The 17,455-nt window shown below is 40.6% G+C and overlaps 1 protein-coding gene across 3 annotated transcripts in view; it reads right to left on the reverse strand.

Moving 5' to 3' along the window:
- EPB41L4B (erythrocyte membrane protein band 4.1 like 4B) overlaps positions 1 to 17,455 on the reverse strand; it is a 168,609-nt gene that overhangs the window by 115,321 nt on the left and 35,833 nt on the right. For all 3 annotated transcript variants that reach the window (XM_058800164.1, XM_058800156.1, XM_058800171.1), the window contains exon 2: positions 2,071 to 2,175. In XM_058800164.1, coding sequence (XP_058656147.1) covers positions 2,071 to 2,175 — 105 coding nt within the window. The remainder of the gene's footprint in view (positions 1 to 2,070; positions 2,176 to 17,455) is intronic.

Here is a 17,455-nt window from a genome sequence, read left to right on the forward strand (position 1 = left end):
CTATTCAAAGACTATTTTGTGTTCTCTTACTTGTAATGGTGGCTTAAAGACGTTTAGCCCTTAACAATACACACTAAAGACAAAGGCTTAGAGCCTCAAAGGGGTTTAACAATTTTAATCTCCCAGTCCCCCACTTGGCATTGTGTGTCTGGGCTGGCACTAAGCAGAAGCCCATGGAGGCTAGGCATTAATTGCTGTGCAAACAAAAAGTTCAGGTCACAGGTTCATAGCAGATGAAAGAAGGCTCTTAAAGCATGGAACCTTTTGGCACAGGGTGCTGGGCAAGATAAAAGCTTGTGCCTTGAAGTTCTCTAAGCTCTACTCTCTGCCCAGCTTGAGCCAGACCAAAAAACACAAGAGCCAAGTAAGAGCTTTTGGCCTTGCACTTCAGGGAAGGTAAAAGACTTTGCCCTCAACACTCCTCTTAATTCAGGATATCACAACCCTACCACCAAAGCCCTGCAACCAGAGTTGGCTTTTTTCAGACCCCCCCAGCAGCTGTTCACAGCCCTCATCCCTTTTGCAGCTGTAGATGCATCATGTACTTCCCTCCTTAAAAGAACAAAGAAATAGCAAACAAACAAAGCTGAAACACTTGCATGTATAGATAGCCACACTGTGCCCTCAACACCAGTGAGAGAGCTCCATACAGAAGACATAGCTACTGCATCTTTCTTACCAGTCAAAAGAGCCCTTCCGTTTCGCAAACATACAAGAAAATGAGTCTTCCCAGCTTCCTCAGCCCAGCTTTTGGCTGATCTGCCCTCATTCTTGCTGAGAAAGGATATTTCACTCTTCCTTTCTGCTTTCCTTCTTACAAAACATGGAGCTCCTTGCTCGGTAATTATTCCTAGCTATCAAATTCCCAGTTGGATGATTTGACAATCAGTGACAATATAATATGTTTTTCCCGTTATAAGCAGGCTCTGCTCTATTAGTTGTGTCCTTAAAATCAGATTCATCATAAAAGTATACACAATTTATGTATTTAGAAATTTTATCAGAAGCACACACACATAATCAACTAAAAATCCCAAAACCATTATGAACATACTTCATTCAAAACATCAGTTTTCAGTGATATTAACCTAAATTAATTTAGACATCAGGATAAAGTTTAAATAGATTAATACTGCTTCTCCCCAAACCCACAGATTCTCTTCTTCTAGTATCAAGTCATTAGTACAGTACCTGGATAGGTTTCCTGTTTGTTGTTCACAGTGACTGGTGGAACACAGATGATAATGCAGCTGCTTGAACCCTGATCCATCCTTTGACCCAAGCTCGTTAGAGAATAAAGCTGAGAATTCTGGGATGATAAACTTAGAACCTACACTTCCCAGGATGTCAATATTGCAGCCATATTTTCCCATTATTTTATTATCCCAGAGAAAACATCTGCTGCTGCTTCATGGAAAAAATATTTATGAACTGACCAGAGAGCACTAAAAGAAACATTCATTTCCCAAATATGCGTATTTTCTATCCACAGTGCAGGTTTTTTGTAAAACGTCTTGCTCACACAGAGTGAGCAGACAAAGGAAAAGATTAAATATATATCAATACAGTGTAATCACAATGCTGTAGTATTTTAATCCTATCTTATTAATATATCTACTCATATCTGTAAATACTTTTTTTAGATTTATTTCTTTCACCTGCAGATACTGGAAGTCCTTATATAAGGAAGAGGAGAAGAACTTTTAGCTAAAACGTTTTGCTCTTGCAAATGAACCTAAACCCTCAAAGCAATACAATGTGTGCACAGAACAACAGAGAAAATTTACAAGAAATCCTTGCTTGCAAAACAATTTGAATACCATGAGTCTAGTAACCATAAAGTACATTTTTCTTTACCAAAATTCATTGTTGTTTTAACTTGTGTGCAATCAAGTTACACGCGTGTCACATAAGATGACTCAGGACTCATTCAGAGGATGTAGCTTTATGTGCAAGAACCAAACATGGCATCACTTATTTCAGCCCCCAGTGCTGACACCTCTCCATGGAACTGCACCAGCAATAAAGTAACAGGCACAAAACATAAAAATCAACTTAAGTTATACTCACTGTAATTTGGGAAGCATCCATGAATTGCAGGCCAAAGTAATCCGTTTCTACAAGGTCCAAATGATACACAATCTGGTCAAACAACTCCTGTCCCTTTGCATTTTTCTGTAACAGAAAAGAAAATGCTTTTTTAAAAATTGGCCAGTGTGGGTTTGTTTGGGTGTGTTTCTTTTCAAGTTCAAACATGTGAGAAGAGATACACAAAGGAAAATAATATCAAAAGAGCAATTCTATTTATTCTGAAAAATTGCATTGACATTTCTTTTTATTTTCCTAGGGAAAGAGAGAGTGACATGCCATTCTTGTCTGCAACTATTCCAACAGCATCAGATTTTGCTCTCAAAGCAAGCTTTCAAAGTTCATCATAATTAAAAATGTACAAGAGAAAGGGAAGGGTTATGCCCTACAAGTGTCCTAAGTCACAGAGCCGTCATTTTGTACCCCAGGAAGTCAGATTCTCAGGAAAAGCTTGATTAACATACACTGCCTGAAATCTGCTGGCTATCAACAGCAACTGCAGCCATGCAGAGCCACATCACCACTGAAGCTGCAAAATAAATTCTGGACAGCCTGAACACTCAAAGAGCACTGTGAAGAAAATTTATAGGATTTGATAATATTTCATTTATGTTGCCAACTGCCATAATATTTACAGTCTTTAAATGAAGAAACAAAGGCCAAAAAAGCTGTAAACTTACTTGGCATGCCATCTGAAACAGGCAAGAATGGAAATAAAAGTTAACAACTAAAACCCCAACTATGGCCTAGAGGTAAGGGTAGAAAACTTAGCAGATCTTAAAGGTAGGCTGCATTGGCCTGGGTACTTGTTTTGAGGTTATGGCAAGAATTTACATTCTCAGTCTTCAACACTAGAAAAGCTTGAACATTACAGGTGGGCTGAAGAAAAAGGCAATAACCAATTCTTCATGCAAATCTTGTTGAGTTACTTGGCGAAGAAAGTTTTCAAATTCTTGAGCAAAATCACCCCTTGGCCAAATATACATGAGATGATCATAAATCTGAGTAAGAGACTGAAGCTACAGCTGTGCTTTATACAGGGAAGTACTGACCAGGATCCACTTTTGTGACTGCTGTCCCTCTTACAACTTTAAGGATTTTTTTTTTCATTTTTAAAAACTAACATATTAGGCATTTCCACTTTACCCAAAATGTAGCAAAATTCACAGTTAAGCATTCAGTTCCTTTAGCTTGGCCTTCTGCACAAAGGCACCATCAATCATAACATGTAGAACTCCTGTTCAGGGTTCTAGGCTGTCTAAAATCAGTTTTCTTCAGCAACAGGCAAGATCACAAGTTACACCTCTGTTTTTCCAAGAAAGTGAAGCAAGCTCAGGTACAGGAAGCAAATTTTATTTAAGTTGTACTTTTTAGGGTTTTTTAACTAACAAAACAGAAGCACAGAAATTGAATCATATCAAATTTCAAGAGCAGAATTAAAGCTCCATAAAAGCTTAACACCAACATTAAACTGTCATTGTAAGATACTGTTTCATTATTTTGAGGGGGGAAAGGGGCAGATAATAGACATCAGTAACCAAAGTTCAACAGTCTATTAAAGGCAGCTGAGACTACAATGGTCTCTTAAAACAGTACATTGCTAAGAAGTCATCGTCTTTACTTGTACTGTAATTGTTATAAACTGAACAAAAACATCCAGAACATATTTTCTTATATGGAGTAAAATCAGCACTGATTAAAAGAAGCCAAACAAAGCTCAACAAAATTTAAACCGACCTTGCTTAAGTGAGGGAGGAGAAAGCCCTCAAAAGCAATGAAGAGAAACAGCAGAACATGAAAAATTCAAAAGTAGGAAAAATGCACTTGATGCCCTACTCTGCTCATGGCTGCTTGCTTTATGGCATTAACTACGAGTACATGTTTATCTTCCACTGCCACACACCCAATATAAACCAGAGAGAGCACACTCCACCTTCTGTACCCAAGCAGTAGTTAATGCTTAACATGTGTTACATGCAGAATAGCTCTGCACTGCACAGCTAGACCATAAAATGCAGTATTACATACACAGCTTACAGGAGATTGTAACATTTAACTCGTCACTAAATGAGCCTTCCCAGCAACTTGTGCCCCTTAAATGATATAAAGCTGCTGCAGCCAGCAAATTGCTGACCCAAAACTTCCTTTGAGATGTTGGACTACAGAGGGAGATAAAAGCGACTGACTCCTTTCCTCTACTAACAGGAAAGGATTACCTGTTCTTTATTCTGCCTCATCACTGACTGACAATCCTGCAGGTCATATTGTGGACTGATAAATGAATGTGCACTGAATGAAATGGGTGGAATAATCAAAATGGAAGGCTTTTTCCTCAGGCATTACATATGCATGGTCTCAAAAGCAAAAAATTTTGATTTTCATCATCTTTTTCTTCTCCCCTCTTCTAGACAAAACAGTAGCTAAAAGACATGTTTCCCTTTTCAAAATTGGGTACCACATAAAGACAAGATAATGCTTTTGTACAGTAAAATTTTCACAGTAGATCAAACCATCTGGAATTTAATAAATCATACTCTCTCTACAGACCTTTGACTTGTGCTTATTTTCTGAAGATACAGCTAAAAAACCCCAACCATAAACTAAAAATATTTTGCAGTCATACCTTGCTAGACAGATGGCTCAGAAATATCAGATGTAAATGGCCTGCATAACTTTTATCTCACAAAATGAAGTACATGGCAACAAACAGTATGCATATACTACTATCTAGAGTTGCTATTTTGTTGGTATGAAGTTACTAAAATTGGGAACAGTGATGCAAGAAAAGTTGCAAAGCCTTGTGTTGACTTGGGTGTTTTTGTTTGTTTCTGTTGGGGTTTTGGTTTTGTTGGGTTTTTTTGTCTTTGCTTTCTGTTTTGGTAGGGTTTTCTTTTTGGTTTGGGAGTTTTTGTTTGGGTTTTTTTTTTTTTTTTTTGTTTTGTTTTGAAACATCAATTAAAGCACTGCCAGTTTCTGGTGGAGTATTCCTTGGAACTCAGGAGAACTTGTGTGAGCACCACGAAACCTCACAGGGAGGGTGGGCATGAAATGCTCAGCTTACAAACAAAACTACAGCTGCAACCTAAGGCATAACTGAATTAGCATGAGGCAGGCACTTGATGAAACACAAAGACTCAATTACACTTGCAGACTGGGAGCCTCCCTGATAATGAGCAATCACTGAGATAAAGGAAGAAAAGGAGTTTCTCATGTCATCCACCCCTGTTCCACCTAAGTTATGAGAGTTTTGTCCACTGTTTCATTGAAGCCATTCTCAAATAAACCCCTCTATCACCTTCCTTTGGATCATGAATCACATTCAGAGAGAATTCTTATGTTAAATGAGGACTCACTGCACATCCTACAAAGACTCCAATTGGGATGGGTACAAAGCACCTTGCACAACAACAGTGACAGCTGCATGGCCCACATTTCAAGTAGGCTACATCTTCTGCTGCCAGAGAGCTCCCAGTCTCAGGGAATCTATGGAAATTCTGGTCAGCTAAAACATGACAAAACAAAGACTAACTTCTCCAATTAGAAACTCTTCCAGACTTGACATGGAAATAGGCAAGAGATTTTAATGTGCTTCTGGTAGACATAAAGGAAAGAGAACATTGGTCAGCCAGGGACATTTTACACCACCTGGCCCTGTCTAAACAAGCTGATTAGTGTTGATCTTAGCTATTCCAGAGCTCTTTGAAAGGTTTTTGCCAAAGGGCATGGAAAGTGGACATACATGCCAGAAAAAATTCCCATTTTAAAGCAGATACAGTGCAAGGATGCCACTGATCACTCTCAGAGCACATACTAGCAGAGCTGAAGAGCTTCTGCCCCCACTTTCCCCAAACCCAAGTGCAGTTACTTGAACCCAAGTGGAGAGGCTGAAATTCTTGAGTCATATTAGAGAGCTCAGACTACAGGGCTACAAACAAACTATTAACAGATTTCAGAAACAGTTGAAGCAGTGCTTGGGAAAACAACCTGTCAAATAGGCCAGGAGGTACATGAAATAGCCTGCCAGCAGACAAAATGACAACCAAAATTAAGGAAAATAAGCTATCACCAAGAGGAAAGTCAAAGCCAATTAGCTTTCTAACCAAAGCCAATGCATCTCAAACTGAATAGTGAGTAGGAACAGCAATGGGTAGGTAGGGCAGGCTTAGTTTCTTTTTTGAAAGAAAGCACAATATTATGTATTCTGCAATATGTTAAATATTTTTTCAGAGTGGGCTGCTATGGTCTGATGGTCGGTCACTCCAGGTCTGAGTTTCTAGTAAATTCTAAAAGGCACCTTTGTAGCAAGCAAGTCTCACCTCCACAGGCTGCTCTGATGGCACCAGCATTTCCTGTCCTTAACACCTCCTGAAAACAACAGTAGCTCAGTATGTTCTGCTCTGCCCTCTCACACCTGTTAGTGTTAACCTGAACTGTTATTAACTCAATTTTCAAACCTAAAGCTCATTTTCAAACTCAAGGCTTGAGCTGTTGGCCATAATGCTCAGCAGTGAGAATTCGCTCTGCCTTTTAGCAGTCACTGGCAGTGCTGTCTCCAAGTGTCTCAGACAGGCTAAACATGCATAAAAGCCATCTGTGCTCCTAATTAGCCTTGACTCCTGGTGCTCAGTTATCATCTGTCCTTTAACTTGCTTTCTTCTGCTCAGTCAAGCCCTCAGTTGCTTCAAACACAATCAGCTGTACTGAAAGCCAGCAGTAGTTCCATAATTTTAAGCACAAAAATGCAACTGTTCTACATTCTTATAAATCCAGGGTATCCAACAGCTTCAGCCAGGTACATGTTGGAGGCCATGGCTGGGCTTGCAAAAGCTGCACTGAAAACCACGTTACCCATCCCAGCACTGCTGCTGCAGGCAGTACTGTCAGTCAGCCACTTGTGTTCAAATGCCAGTGTGCAAGCTGCCATCCATAGAGGGCACACTGCAAACCAGCCATGACCTGGGTGCCTGTCCCACCCTCCTCTGGTGGCCTAATGAGCACACTCAGAAAAGTGGGGAAAGAGTTGCATTTTTTGTGCTTGAAATCATGCAAATACTACTTTATGTTCATAAAATCAGGGCTAACTGAAGAAGAGAAAGTTATTTACTAGCACATCATACTTCCATGAGGCTGGCTAGCTTGCTCAAGCTGCAATGAAGATGTCAGGTTATTTTCTTACCAGCCAACCATTGACTTAAATTTTCAGTTCTGACTACAAGCTCACTTGAAAATGTGACACGGTTCAAATAACCATTAAGCCTCTCACCCTGTCATGGCAATAGCACCAGTACTGCTTCAGAGCCTGCTACTGCATGCAAATGATGTTTAAATGTAGTACAGACCACAGAAACAAGGAGCTCTGCTGAACGTGCCCAGAAGAAAATGCAAGTGATGACGCATGTGAACTTTTATCTGAAGGAGAACAAAATTCATTTTAGTTCTTTTGAGAAATTAGCTGAAAACAAGAGTCAAAATCCCCTTAACTTCCCCCCTGCATAAAAACTCAAACCAGCAAAAAATGCCAAATGCACACACACAACCAAGCCCTCAGCCCTTCATCAGAAGACAAAAACATCCCTTTAATGGTATTTACTTATTATAACCTTGAAAGAACAAACATTTTCCTCCCAGTCATTTCTGTCAAGGCCCCAAACTAAAATATTGCTATTTCCTGAGCATAAGCAGCTTAGAGGGAAAGTTAAAGAACCCCTTGAAAAATGAGAAAACACCAAAGCAAAAAGAACCCCAAATTCCCAGAAATAATAAACCAAACCAACAAATCAAGCTGCTTCCTTCAAATTACTCTCAAAGCCTACGATAAAAGTCTGAAAAGCTAGGACTGTCACAAGTCACATCCCATCGAGGGGATGGAGAGAACCTCAGATAAGCACACAACCACTTCAGAATGTTCTCTCTGTGGGGAGATTGGCCAACAGTGCAAGGCAGCTGGGTTTCTGCAACCAAGATGCCAATGAGAATTTGCAGACGGCCATGAAGAAAAAGTCCCCTAACAGTGGGTATAGTAAATCCCACTATTGCTGCACAGCAGCATTTCCTAACAGCAGCCAGACTTTTATCTATCCACCAGCTACTGACAAGAAGAATCAGCACTCACTGGAGAAGCCTGAACAAGGACAAATAAATAGATCACTGTATTTTATATGTACCAAGTCTCTACATAAACCCAAATGGCACTGGGCTTCTAGTCAGATCACAGTATGTTTACCATGCTAGTGTGACACTGGAAAAGTTTCTTGCACTGGCTTATACTTTCTTCCTGTTATATAAAGGCAGTCACTTGTCAATTAAAAAAAACAAATTTAAAATGGTCCAAGAACAAAAAAGTAACAATAAAAACAAATAAAGAAAGCAAACAAAACCAAGAAACTGAAACTACTAAGAACTAAGGGTTGGGAAAGATAATATGCTATTTTCAAGCTTTGCAACAGGAAGAAAGAGAAGATTTTTCATTATTCATAAAGTACAAACTCATTAGGATGAATCAAAGATTGAATTGGCAGCACAGCATTATAGAGAATACACAGACAAGAGAGCAGAGAGGGAATTACCTCAGATGCAAACAATCTCCAAAGAGTCCAAAGCCATGCCAGGAATCGCTTACTGGAGAGATTCCTACATACAGGAACACAAACATAAAGCAGATCCAGGAAAGTCAGGTGAGATTTGAAGGGAGAGTATAGGGTTTCCTTTGCCACTTCACACATCCCTGCTTCCAGTTACTTCCTTCCCCACCTCTCAAACACATTCTGTCTCTTCCTCCATTGGACAAGTGAACCAAACTTATAAAGTGATCTGAACAATGCCAACTTTTCCTGAAAGCTGGTTTTGCACAGTTTTTGAAATAGGCACTTTCACTAGCTGAATTTTACAGTACAGCTGTTCAAAACTGATTATAGTAGCATATCCAGAGGCTCAAAGCCTGTTTTGCTGCAGAAAAATGGAGCAAGAAACTACCATGTCTCAAGACCTACATTATCTGGAAGGGATAATTTTACCACTTGCTTAGTTTTTTGCAGAGAAGATGGGGCTGTCCCAGGCTGGACACAGCTGGTTTCAGTCATCTCCACAGCAGACCCACTGACCACTGGTGGTGGGGGGTACAGAAGTCAGGAGTGAAGGAGTGGATTTGAGTTAGGGAAAGAGTCAGCTTTATCTTGACCCACGAGTCTTTTAATTCCCATTCTTTCTCCATATTTCCTACCCCCATCCTGCAGACTGAACGAGGGGCTGGGGAGGAGCCTGGCTGATGGCTAAGGCTAACCCACTGCAGTGGGGAAACCCTTATGCAGGGCAATTTCACATTTCCATCACTCATCTAAAGGGCAGCTGCCTTTGCAAAGCCTTTAATCTCTCCAAAAGTCACATGAAGGGCAGGCAGGTACTGCCATGGTAGGTGCCCTATACATGCAATTACTACTGTCAACATTATTGACATTTTTATTTTATTAGACTCAGAGGAGGGTGAGGTTCTGCTCATTGTCCCTATCACCTGCATATACTACTGGCAACACAGACCTCTTCCCAAGAGAAAAGCACTGTCAGCACTTCTAAGTATGATCCTCAGGTAACAGATAAAAGCAACCATCAGCCACAGAACAAAGCAGTAAAAAAAAAAAAAAAATCCTTACTTGCAACTTTATGTTCTGGAAGTCAGTCTGGACTACTGTTATTTCAGGAACAGAGAGGTTACCCCATCACAATTAAAAAAAAAAAGGGTTTACTTGTACGCAAAGAAGATTCTTTTTCACCCCTAGAATGCCAGCTCCCCCTCCTGACCCACTTGAAATATTACATGCCCCTCAAACAAAGTGGTGGAAACACGAAGTAGCTAGGATAAAGAGAACAAAAGCTATGCTGAGACTCCTTAACCTACATGATTTCACTCAAAATCAAATTTACAGTTCTGCATTCCCAGAGGAAGAGGTTTTATTTGATAAAGCTAAGCTATGGGCATTGAAGCGGGAGCCACCTCTTTGAGGTGATACCATCAAACACAACTCAATGTTATGCTTTAGGCTGCCCTTGCCCATTACCCTCCTGCACAAATCACAGTGGGATAGAGGTGCCATTTTTCTGGAGAGCTGGAGAAAATTCTAGGTCATGAATTTAAACTGTATCTGAGAAATAACATGGAACATTGGCATAAGATGACATTAAAAAGAACAAGGAGAAATAGGCAAGTGCTATCAGGAGATCCCGAGAGAGTTTAGCAAAGACTCTGCAGTTTCTTATGCTAATGCAGTAGCAAAGTTTCAAATGACATCTTTGCTTTCTTATACACCTGCACCTGAATTCTCCACAAGTAGAAATAGTTTTAAACAGATGCAACTGTACAAACAAAATTTTCCATATAGACACATCTTTCATATACAATTCACATGCATGGGTGCATGTCTCAACTACTTCCAATTTTTAAAACCTGTTTTAAATAGGACACATTTATGACTGTCTACAATAAAGCAGTTTACCTACCTATAAGGCTCTACTGCCAACCTGGCTTCAGCATAAATGTAGCTCAGACCAGCAGTAAGGGCCAGTCAGACACACAAGCAAGTCAAGTAGCTGTACTTGACATAAATTAAGGCTGCAGGGCTCCCACTCTCCCAGGCAGACAAGTCACAGGTTCTGTTCCTGACCCCCACCCAAGAGGTTTTTCAGGGCAGCTGAACGCCTTGTAAAGAACTGGCTACAGGGAGGAGTTACATCAGTTAAACATCGCTCCTAATTCAAGCTAGCAGTGCTTTCAAGCCCCCTCCCCACACAAAGAGCCACACAGCAGAGCCTGGCATGGGCCTGGTAGCCAAAAGCTCCTTCCTGACACGGGTATCCAGGCAAGGAGGAGGCCACAAAGCTGGGCTGAGGCTGGAAGGCAAAACCTAGGACAGCTGCTCAAAGAACGGGTATCTTACATAATGCCTTAAAGATTGCCACTTCTGGGTGCATAGGACAGAATCCTCACCACCAAGTGCTGACCTGTAAAAGCAAAAAGGTGCAGATTCCTTCAGTACTATCACATCATGTATGCGGCATGAATTTACTTGTACATCTGAAAAAAAACAAAGTTCCTTAAAACCACTCCTCTCCTCCAGCATAAACTTGCACACTGTTAATGCTCATGTAATTCATATTCAATTATTTCTATGTCTTTTTTAAAACTTAAATAACATCTACTATTTGTGGCACTTTTCATAGCACAAAATTAATTCCACATGCATGCTAGCATTAGAATTAATTACCTATATTAATTACCCTATAATGTGCTAAACCTTCCATATAAATCATATTTATTATTAATCACCCTGACAGTTACAGCCAGTAAAAAAAGCTCAAAGATGTGAAAGAGAACCAGTGACCAAAAAGGGAGTTTGGAACTTGAGGACAAAGCTCTAATGTGGTCTTTTCCTCAGAAGCTCTATAGATTTAAAAATGCAGAGAAACTCTTTTTGAAGTTGTTTATTCAGACAGCCAACTGACTTCAGTACTCTTCCCTCTTTGTTCTTCCATATACTAAGTCATAGTCTTCTCCAAAGAATCAATCCCAATTATTTGCTTCTCTCTGAAGAGACCCAAAAATCCAGAGATTCAGAAAAATCAGTAAACTCTCAAACTGCAGGTTTATAATCAGCAGATTTAAAAACAGAGGAAGACCAGGGAAGTTTGCCAGTAAAAGTATTTCATTTAGTGGACAGCCAAGAAGACAATTATTTTTAAACACAAGCATAATTAGACAAGTATATGCAATTAAAGACAATCACTACAAATTACATTTACTTTCAAGAAAGACAATATACAAGATGAAAAGCCATGTGGTTCTTATTCAAAAACTTCATTTAGAACCACTATAAAAAAGAATAAACAGCAGTTCAAGTTAATAGAAAACACCTCTCAGACCATGCTCCTGCTCAGTTAAAACCAATGGCAGAGCTAGATTTATTATAAAAAACTTCAGCACTCTAATCTTCTCACTGCTGCCAAAGAATTACATGACAAGATAAATTCTCTTCATACTATAGTATTTAATTTCTTGCTCTCTTGCAAATATTCAGATCTGAAGGACAAGTGAACACCGTACTGTACTGAAATAGGCATGGCAGCACAATGTTCTGTTTATCCTCATTCTAAAAAATGAGCAAGGACTCATGTCTGGGGGTTTTTACTGAATAAACTGAGAAGTTCTGAGTGCCAATATGAGGTGCAGGAACACTGGGTTTAAGCCAAAAATGATCTGTTGATATTTCATGCCAACCAAGAGATCATCCAATCGAGTTAGGTAAGAGGCTGAGAAGATAAAAGCTCTCATTATAAACAGAACCTCTGAGCCCAGAGTCAGTATGCAGAAAAGCACAGTATTCATCAGAATCTGGAAAAGTGATGTTTTTGAAGAAGTGAGAAAAGAAGAACCGCTAATCTGCACAAGTGTCTGGCTTCTTTCCTGTCAGGTTCCCTGCATCCTGCAGTTTTTGCTGCCTACTTGGAGGGAGTGTTGTGTGCCAGCATTTCCTCTGGATGTAGTTTAAAAGACAGCCTTCAGAAATTTTAAGGCAAAAATACAGATGAAAACACATGATCAAAGGTCCATGTACATACATTCCAGAGAGTATAGACAGACTTGCAATACCCAGAATGCTGCTCCACATATGGTTTGATTTGAAAATCCACCTGGAGCAGGCTGCAGCTTTTAGTGGTTTGCATGAAGTTTTGAGTTTTGTCCTTTGCTTTCAGGGTCAGCTACCCTGCCTGCTCCATGCCATGAAATGAATTCTGGACACTCACACAGCAAGGCGAAATAAAACAGAATCAAAAAACTCTCATGGAAATTAAACCCAAGCAGCATAAAGGAGTAAAAAAATATAGTATCAGCTGGCTTATTATACATGTGTATTAACAACATCTCAATAAGAGCTTGCATGTTTAATTCAGACCACCAGAAAAACATAGGGTAACTTTGCTATTGCCATAGTGTCTGCCAGAAATTCAGCAGAACTCATTAAACTGGTGACACTCCCAGTGCACTGTGACAGGCTAATGGGGCATTCCTTGTGGCTGATTCTTTTCACCTGGGCATTTTACCTCAACACAAGTTTTGCTCCGCTTGACAACTTTTGCAAATTTTTTTCTCTTAGAGTCTGACTCTCAAGATAGATCAGACCTGACACTCCAAATTGGCCAGTCACAAATAGCTGAACTACTACCACCTCAGTTCTTTAAAATAACAACTTAATTTTCAAGTGAAAATTCTTAATTTTTTTATTTCAGGGAAAAAAATGTCACCAAGGCCTTATAGTTTGAATACATCAAAGTCCATATCCAAAAATCACTGCAACACATAGCCACTTCACAGAATAGGTTTTAGTTGAAGGGATAATGAACTACTTAAAAATGAAGCCACTCTTTGATGGCTCCAGCAAAGACTGTACCACCAGTTCTTTGCAGACAGTAACAAAACCTTTCATTTATAAAGCCAACAAAATTGGTAGCAGTCCCTTTGTCTCAGAAGAATTTTATTTCACAATGAAAGTGAACACAAGAGCAGAGAACTCCCACAAACTTGCAATACTTCAATTAAATATCCAACAGAACTTAAACCATCAGCATTAATACCAAACACTCTGATGGTCTAAAAAGTCAAAAAGTCACTGGAGGATCATATTTTGCTGGCCTAATTCTGTTTTCTACCACTAATCACAGAATCATGGCATACCAAGTTGGAAGGGACCTCTGGTCCAACCTTCCAGGCAAAAGCACATTCTAGCCAAGATGGCCCAGTACCCTGTTCAGGTCAATCTTATAAGTGTCCAGTGTTGGGAATCCATCACTGTCCTGGAGACATTATTAATATGAACAATGTTTCTCATTACCAGACTTACAGACTTGGACAGAGTCAAGAGCAAACTCAAGTTCTTCTGTTGGAGCAAAGTTCTGCAAGCCAAACTCTGGCTGTAGGGACAACTTCACTGCCTGACAGCTTTTAGATGACACCAGCAACTCAGATGACTTCAAAGTTATATATATGTAACCAGCAGAGCCTACAATTGCAACCAAATACAACACCACACTGCTGATGCAGGAAGAACAAGTGTCAACTCACTTCTTCAGCTGTGCTGACTCTGAAAGAGACAGCATGTCGTGAAGTTTATTCAGGCTGAGCAACAAAGCACATATGACTGTTGATACAGCCAGAGAGACTGTAGACTAAGAGAGACTAGTCTTTCATCTCCCTGTATTAAAAATACCATATGCTGGAGGAAAACAAACAGTTTAGATTAAGAGAGTGATAAGCTGAATGCTCACTCACCCATCACACACACTGAAGATCTTCAATTATGCCTTTTCATCATCTTAGATGAGAGACCAACAAAAGTTGTTTATCTCGATTGTTGTTGGTTTTCAGCATGGTCTCCCACAACATCCCCACATCCACATTGGGGCACTACAGTCTAGATAGGTTGATCATTGATGTCTACATCACTGCTCTCAAAGGGAAGTGAGTAGTGATTTGAACACCACCTGGAGACATGCTCTAACGGGAATTCCCTCAGGCATCCATCCTGGAACCTGCATCCTGTTCAACACCTGCATCTACCATAGGAAGGAAGAGATGGGACACATCACTTTTCAGAGGACACCAAGCTGGGGTGTTCAGGTGACCTGTGTGAAGGCAGTAGCCAGGAACACTGCCAAGCCAGAGATCAGGGAAGAGCTACAACAGTGTTACAAGGCTGGGTCATATATCCTACCAGGTTGACAGAAGTACAGAAAGATCACTACTGTGATGGGCAAAACAAATTCAACTCGAAGAAGATTAACATATCTTATTGCTAATTAATAACAGCAGGATGGTGAGACATAAAATCAGAACTAAACAAACTTTCCCCTCCACTTTCTTCCCAGGCTTGACTTCATGCCAGACTCTTCTACCTCCTCCCTCACTGAATGGGTCTGGGGAAAATGGGTAGAGTCTCTTCACTGCTGCTTCCTCCTCTTCCATTGCTCCTTCCTTCCCTGTTTCAGGACAGGATCCAACCCCATGGGATACAGTCCTTCAGGAGAGGATCCAACCCCACGGGATAGACTCCTTCACTGACCAGGAGAGGATCCAACCTCATGGGACACACTCCACTGACTTCTGCAGAGTGCAATCTTCTCATAGTCTACAGCTCTTCAGGACTGGCTCCGGCACGGGATCATTCCACGGAGCAGAGTCTTTCAGGAACAGACTGCTCCAGCATGTCCCCCAGCCTGCTCCAGCATGGGCTCCTCTCTCCATAGGGGCACAGTCTCCTTTGGACATCCAGCTGCTCCTGCTTTGGGACATCCATGGGCTGAGGGTGGATCTCTGCTCCCCTGTGGGCCTCCATGGGCTGCAAGAGGGAAATGGGCCTTCCTCAACCTGCTCTTTACCACAGGCTGCAGGGAATTTATGCTCCAGTGCCTGAAGCAACTCCTGTCACTCCTCATCCAGTGACCTTGGTGTCTGCAGGGCTGTTTCTTTCACAGTTTTCTTGCTCCTCTCACAGCTGCTGTGCAGGGCTTTTTTCCCCCTAAATATGTTATCACAGAGGTGCTCCAACATTGCTGATGGATGCAGATTTAGCCATGGCAGCTCCATCTTGAAACTTGCTGGAACTGGCTCCATCTGACATGAGGCCAGCTTCTGAATCTTCTCACAGAAACTTCTCAGCAGCCTCCCTGCTACCAAACCCTGCCACACGAATCCACACATGTATGCAAACATACATATGTTTATGCCCTTTTGCAGACTCCACTGTCTTTAGCTTGGTATGCATGCTTCTCATCCATCACATACAGACTACTGGGCCATCAGTAGAAAATTCAAAATAGTCAGGGCTCCAGGGGGAGGGTAGAGAGCCTTGCTGTACTAGCTCAAGGCAAGGTTATCTTAGATCTGCCATACTCATCGTTACTGAAAGGCAATACTCTCTCTACTGACAATATCACTGAACTCACATCCTCAACAAGGCATAACAACTCTTTCAGTCTCTGAGAACTAGGCTGTCTCCTTTGTTTGTCTCTCTCATCTTCCCTCCCCTCTCCCAACTTTCAGAGGAGGAAATGATTCCACACTTGTTATTCAATAACTCTGGGAGTTAAATTAGAAGTCAACCTTTTAACAAATGGAATATATTTACTGATACAAACACAGTCGATCAACAAAATACAGCTTATTTTGAAGTGAGAGCACTCTCTCCTTTCTGCTCAGACATTCCACACAAAGGGAAGTGCCAAGACTCCATGGGCCACAGGGAGTCAGTGGGGAGGGCACACCTGCCTGCAAGCAACACCAAACGCTTTCCAGCTTCATTTTCACAACATCCAGGGGCTGCGAAATCTCATGTGTTGGAAACCGTCCTTCTTTAGCCTGAGCTACTCTCTCACTCCCAGTGAATTCATTTTCCCCAGTGAATCATGAAGACACAAAATTTACAAACTACAATATGACAAATATTTAACATCTTGAAACATTTTTAAAGCCTTATGTTATTTTAAATGTAAACATAGGTTTAGATTTATTATCTCCCAATCCATGTGAGTCATAAATGTTCCCACTTCCCCCCTCCCCAATTTAAGCTTCCTGCAAATGAAGAGACATAAAATTGACAGTTTGTTGGTAACAAGCCTTTTCTGACATAGTGTGTAACTCGTACTGAATTAATGCCATTTTGTTTACATGCAGCATTTAGAAGCAAAGCATTTTCTCAAGTTATGTTCCAGTTGTCTTCTAGCTTTCATCACTGTTAAATATGCTGGTTGCTTTGAATTTTCAGGATAAACCATGATCTAGGGTGAGTATTAAATTGTAAGATTTGTTTGAAGCACAAGGGTAAGGGCAGACATCAAACTCAAACAATTGTCTTTGTTATTCTCCTCTGAAGCACCCACTTAGTTAAGTATAACTGCATGAAAAATGGAAGCCTAACTACTCAAAACAAGCATTAAAAAAAAAATCCATTGGCACAATACATCTGGTTCCCAGGACACAAGATCAAACAACAATTTTCAGAAAAATACAGGTCTAACCAATTTGCTTTAAACCAACACAAGAAATGCTTAAAACATCATCTTCCACAGAGTCACCAGTTGTCTTCAAGACCACAGGGTCTTGAAGGAATATGGTACAGCTTGTTTACCATCTGGATATAGGCAGATGCTTTCCTGGTCAGTAAGGTAACTTGAAACTCCACTTCCCTCATGAAGAGGTTGTGCCACAAGCAATTTGTTCTGGAGTAACTTCTGCACTTCAGTAAACTCAGCACTCATTTCAGAATAGGAAGTCTGCAAGGTAACCACAGCAGAACAACTCTGCTAGAACTACTATGGCTAAGTTTCC

This window comes from Ammospiza caudacuta, chromosome 1, assembly GCF_027887145.1.
Source record: "Ammospiza caudacuta isolate bAmmCau1 chromosome 1, bAmmCau1.pri, whole genome shotgun sequence".
In the NCBI taxonomy this organism is placed as follows: domain Eukaryota; kingdom Metazoa; phylum Chordata; class Aves; order Passeriformes; family Passerellidae; genus Ammospiza; species Ammospiza caudacuta.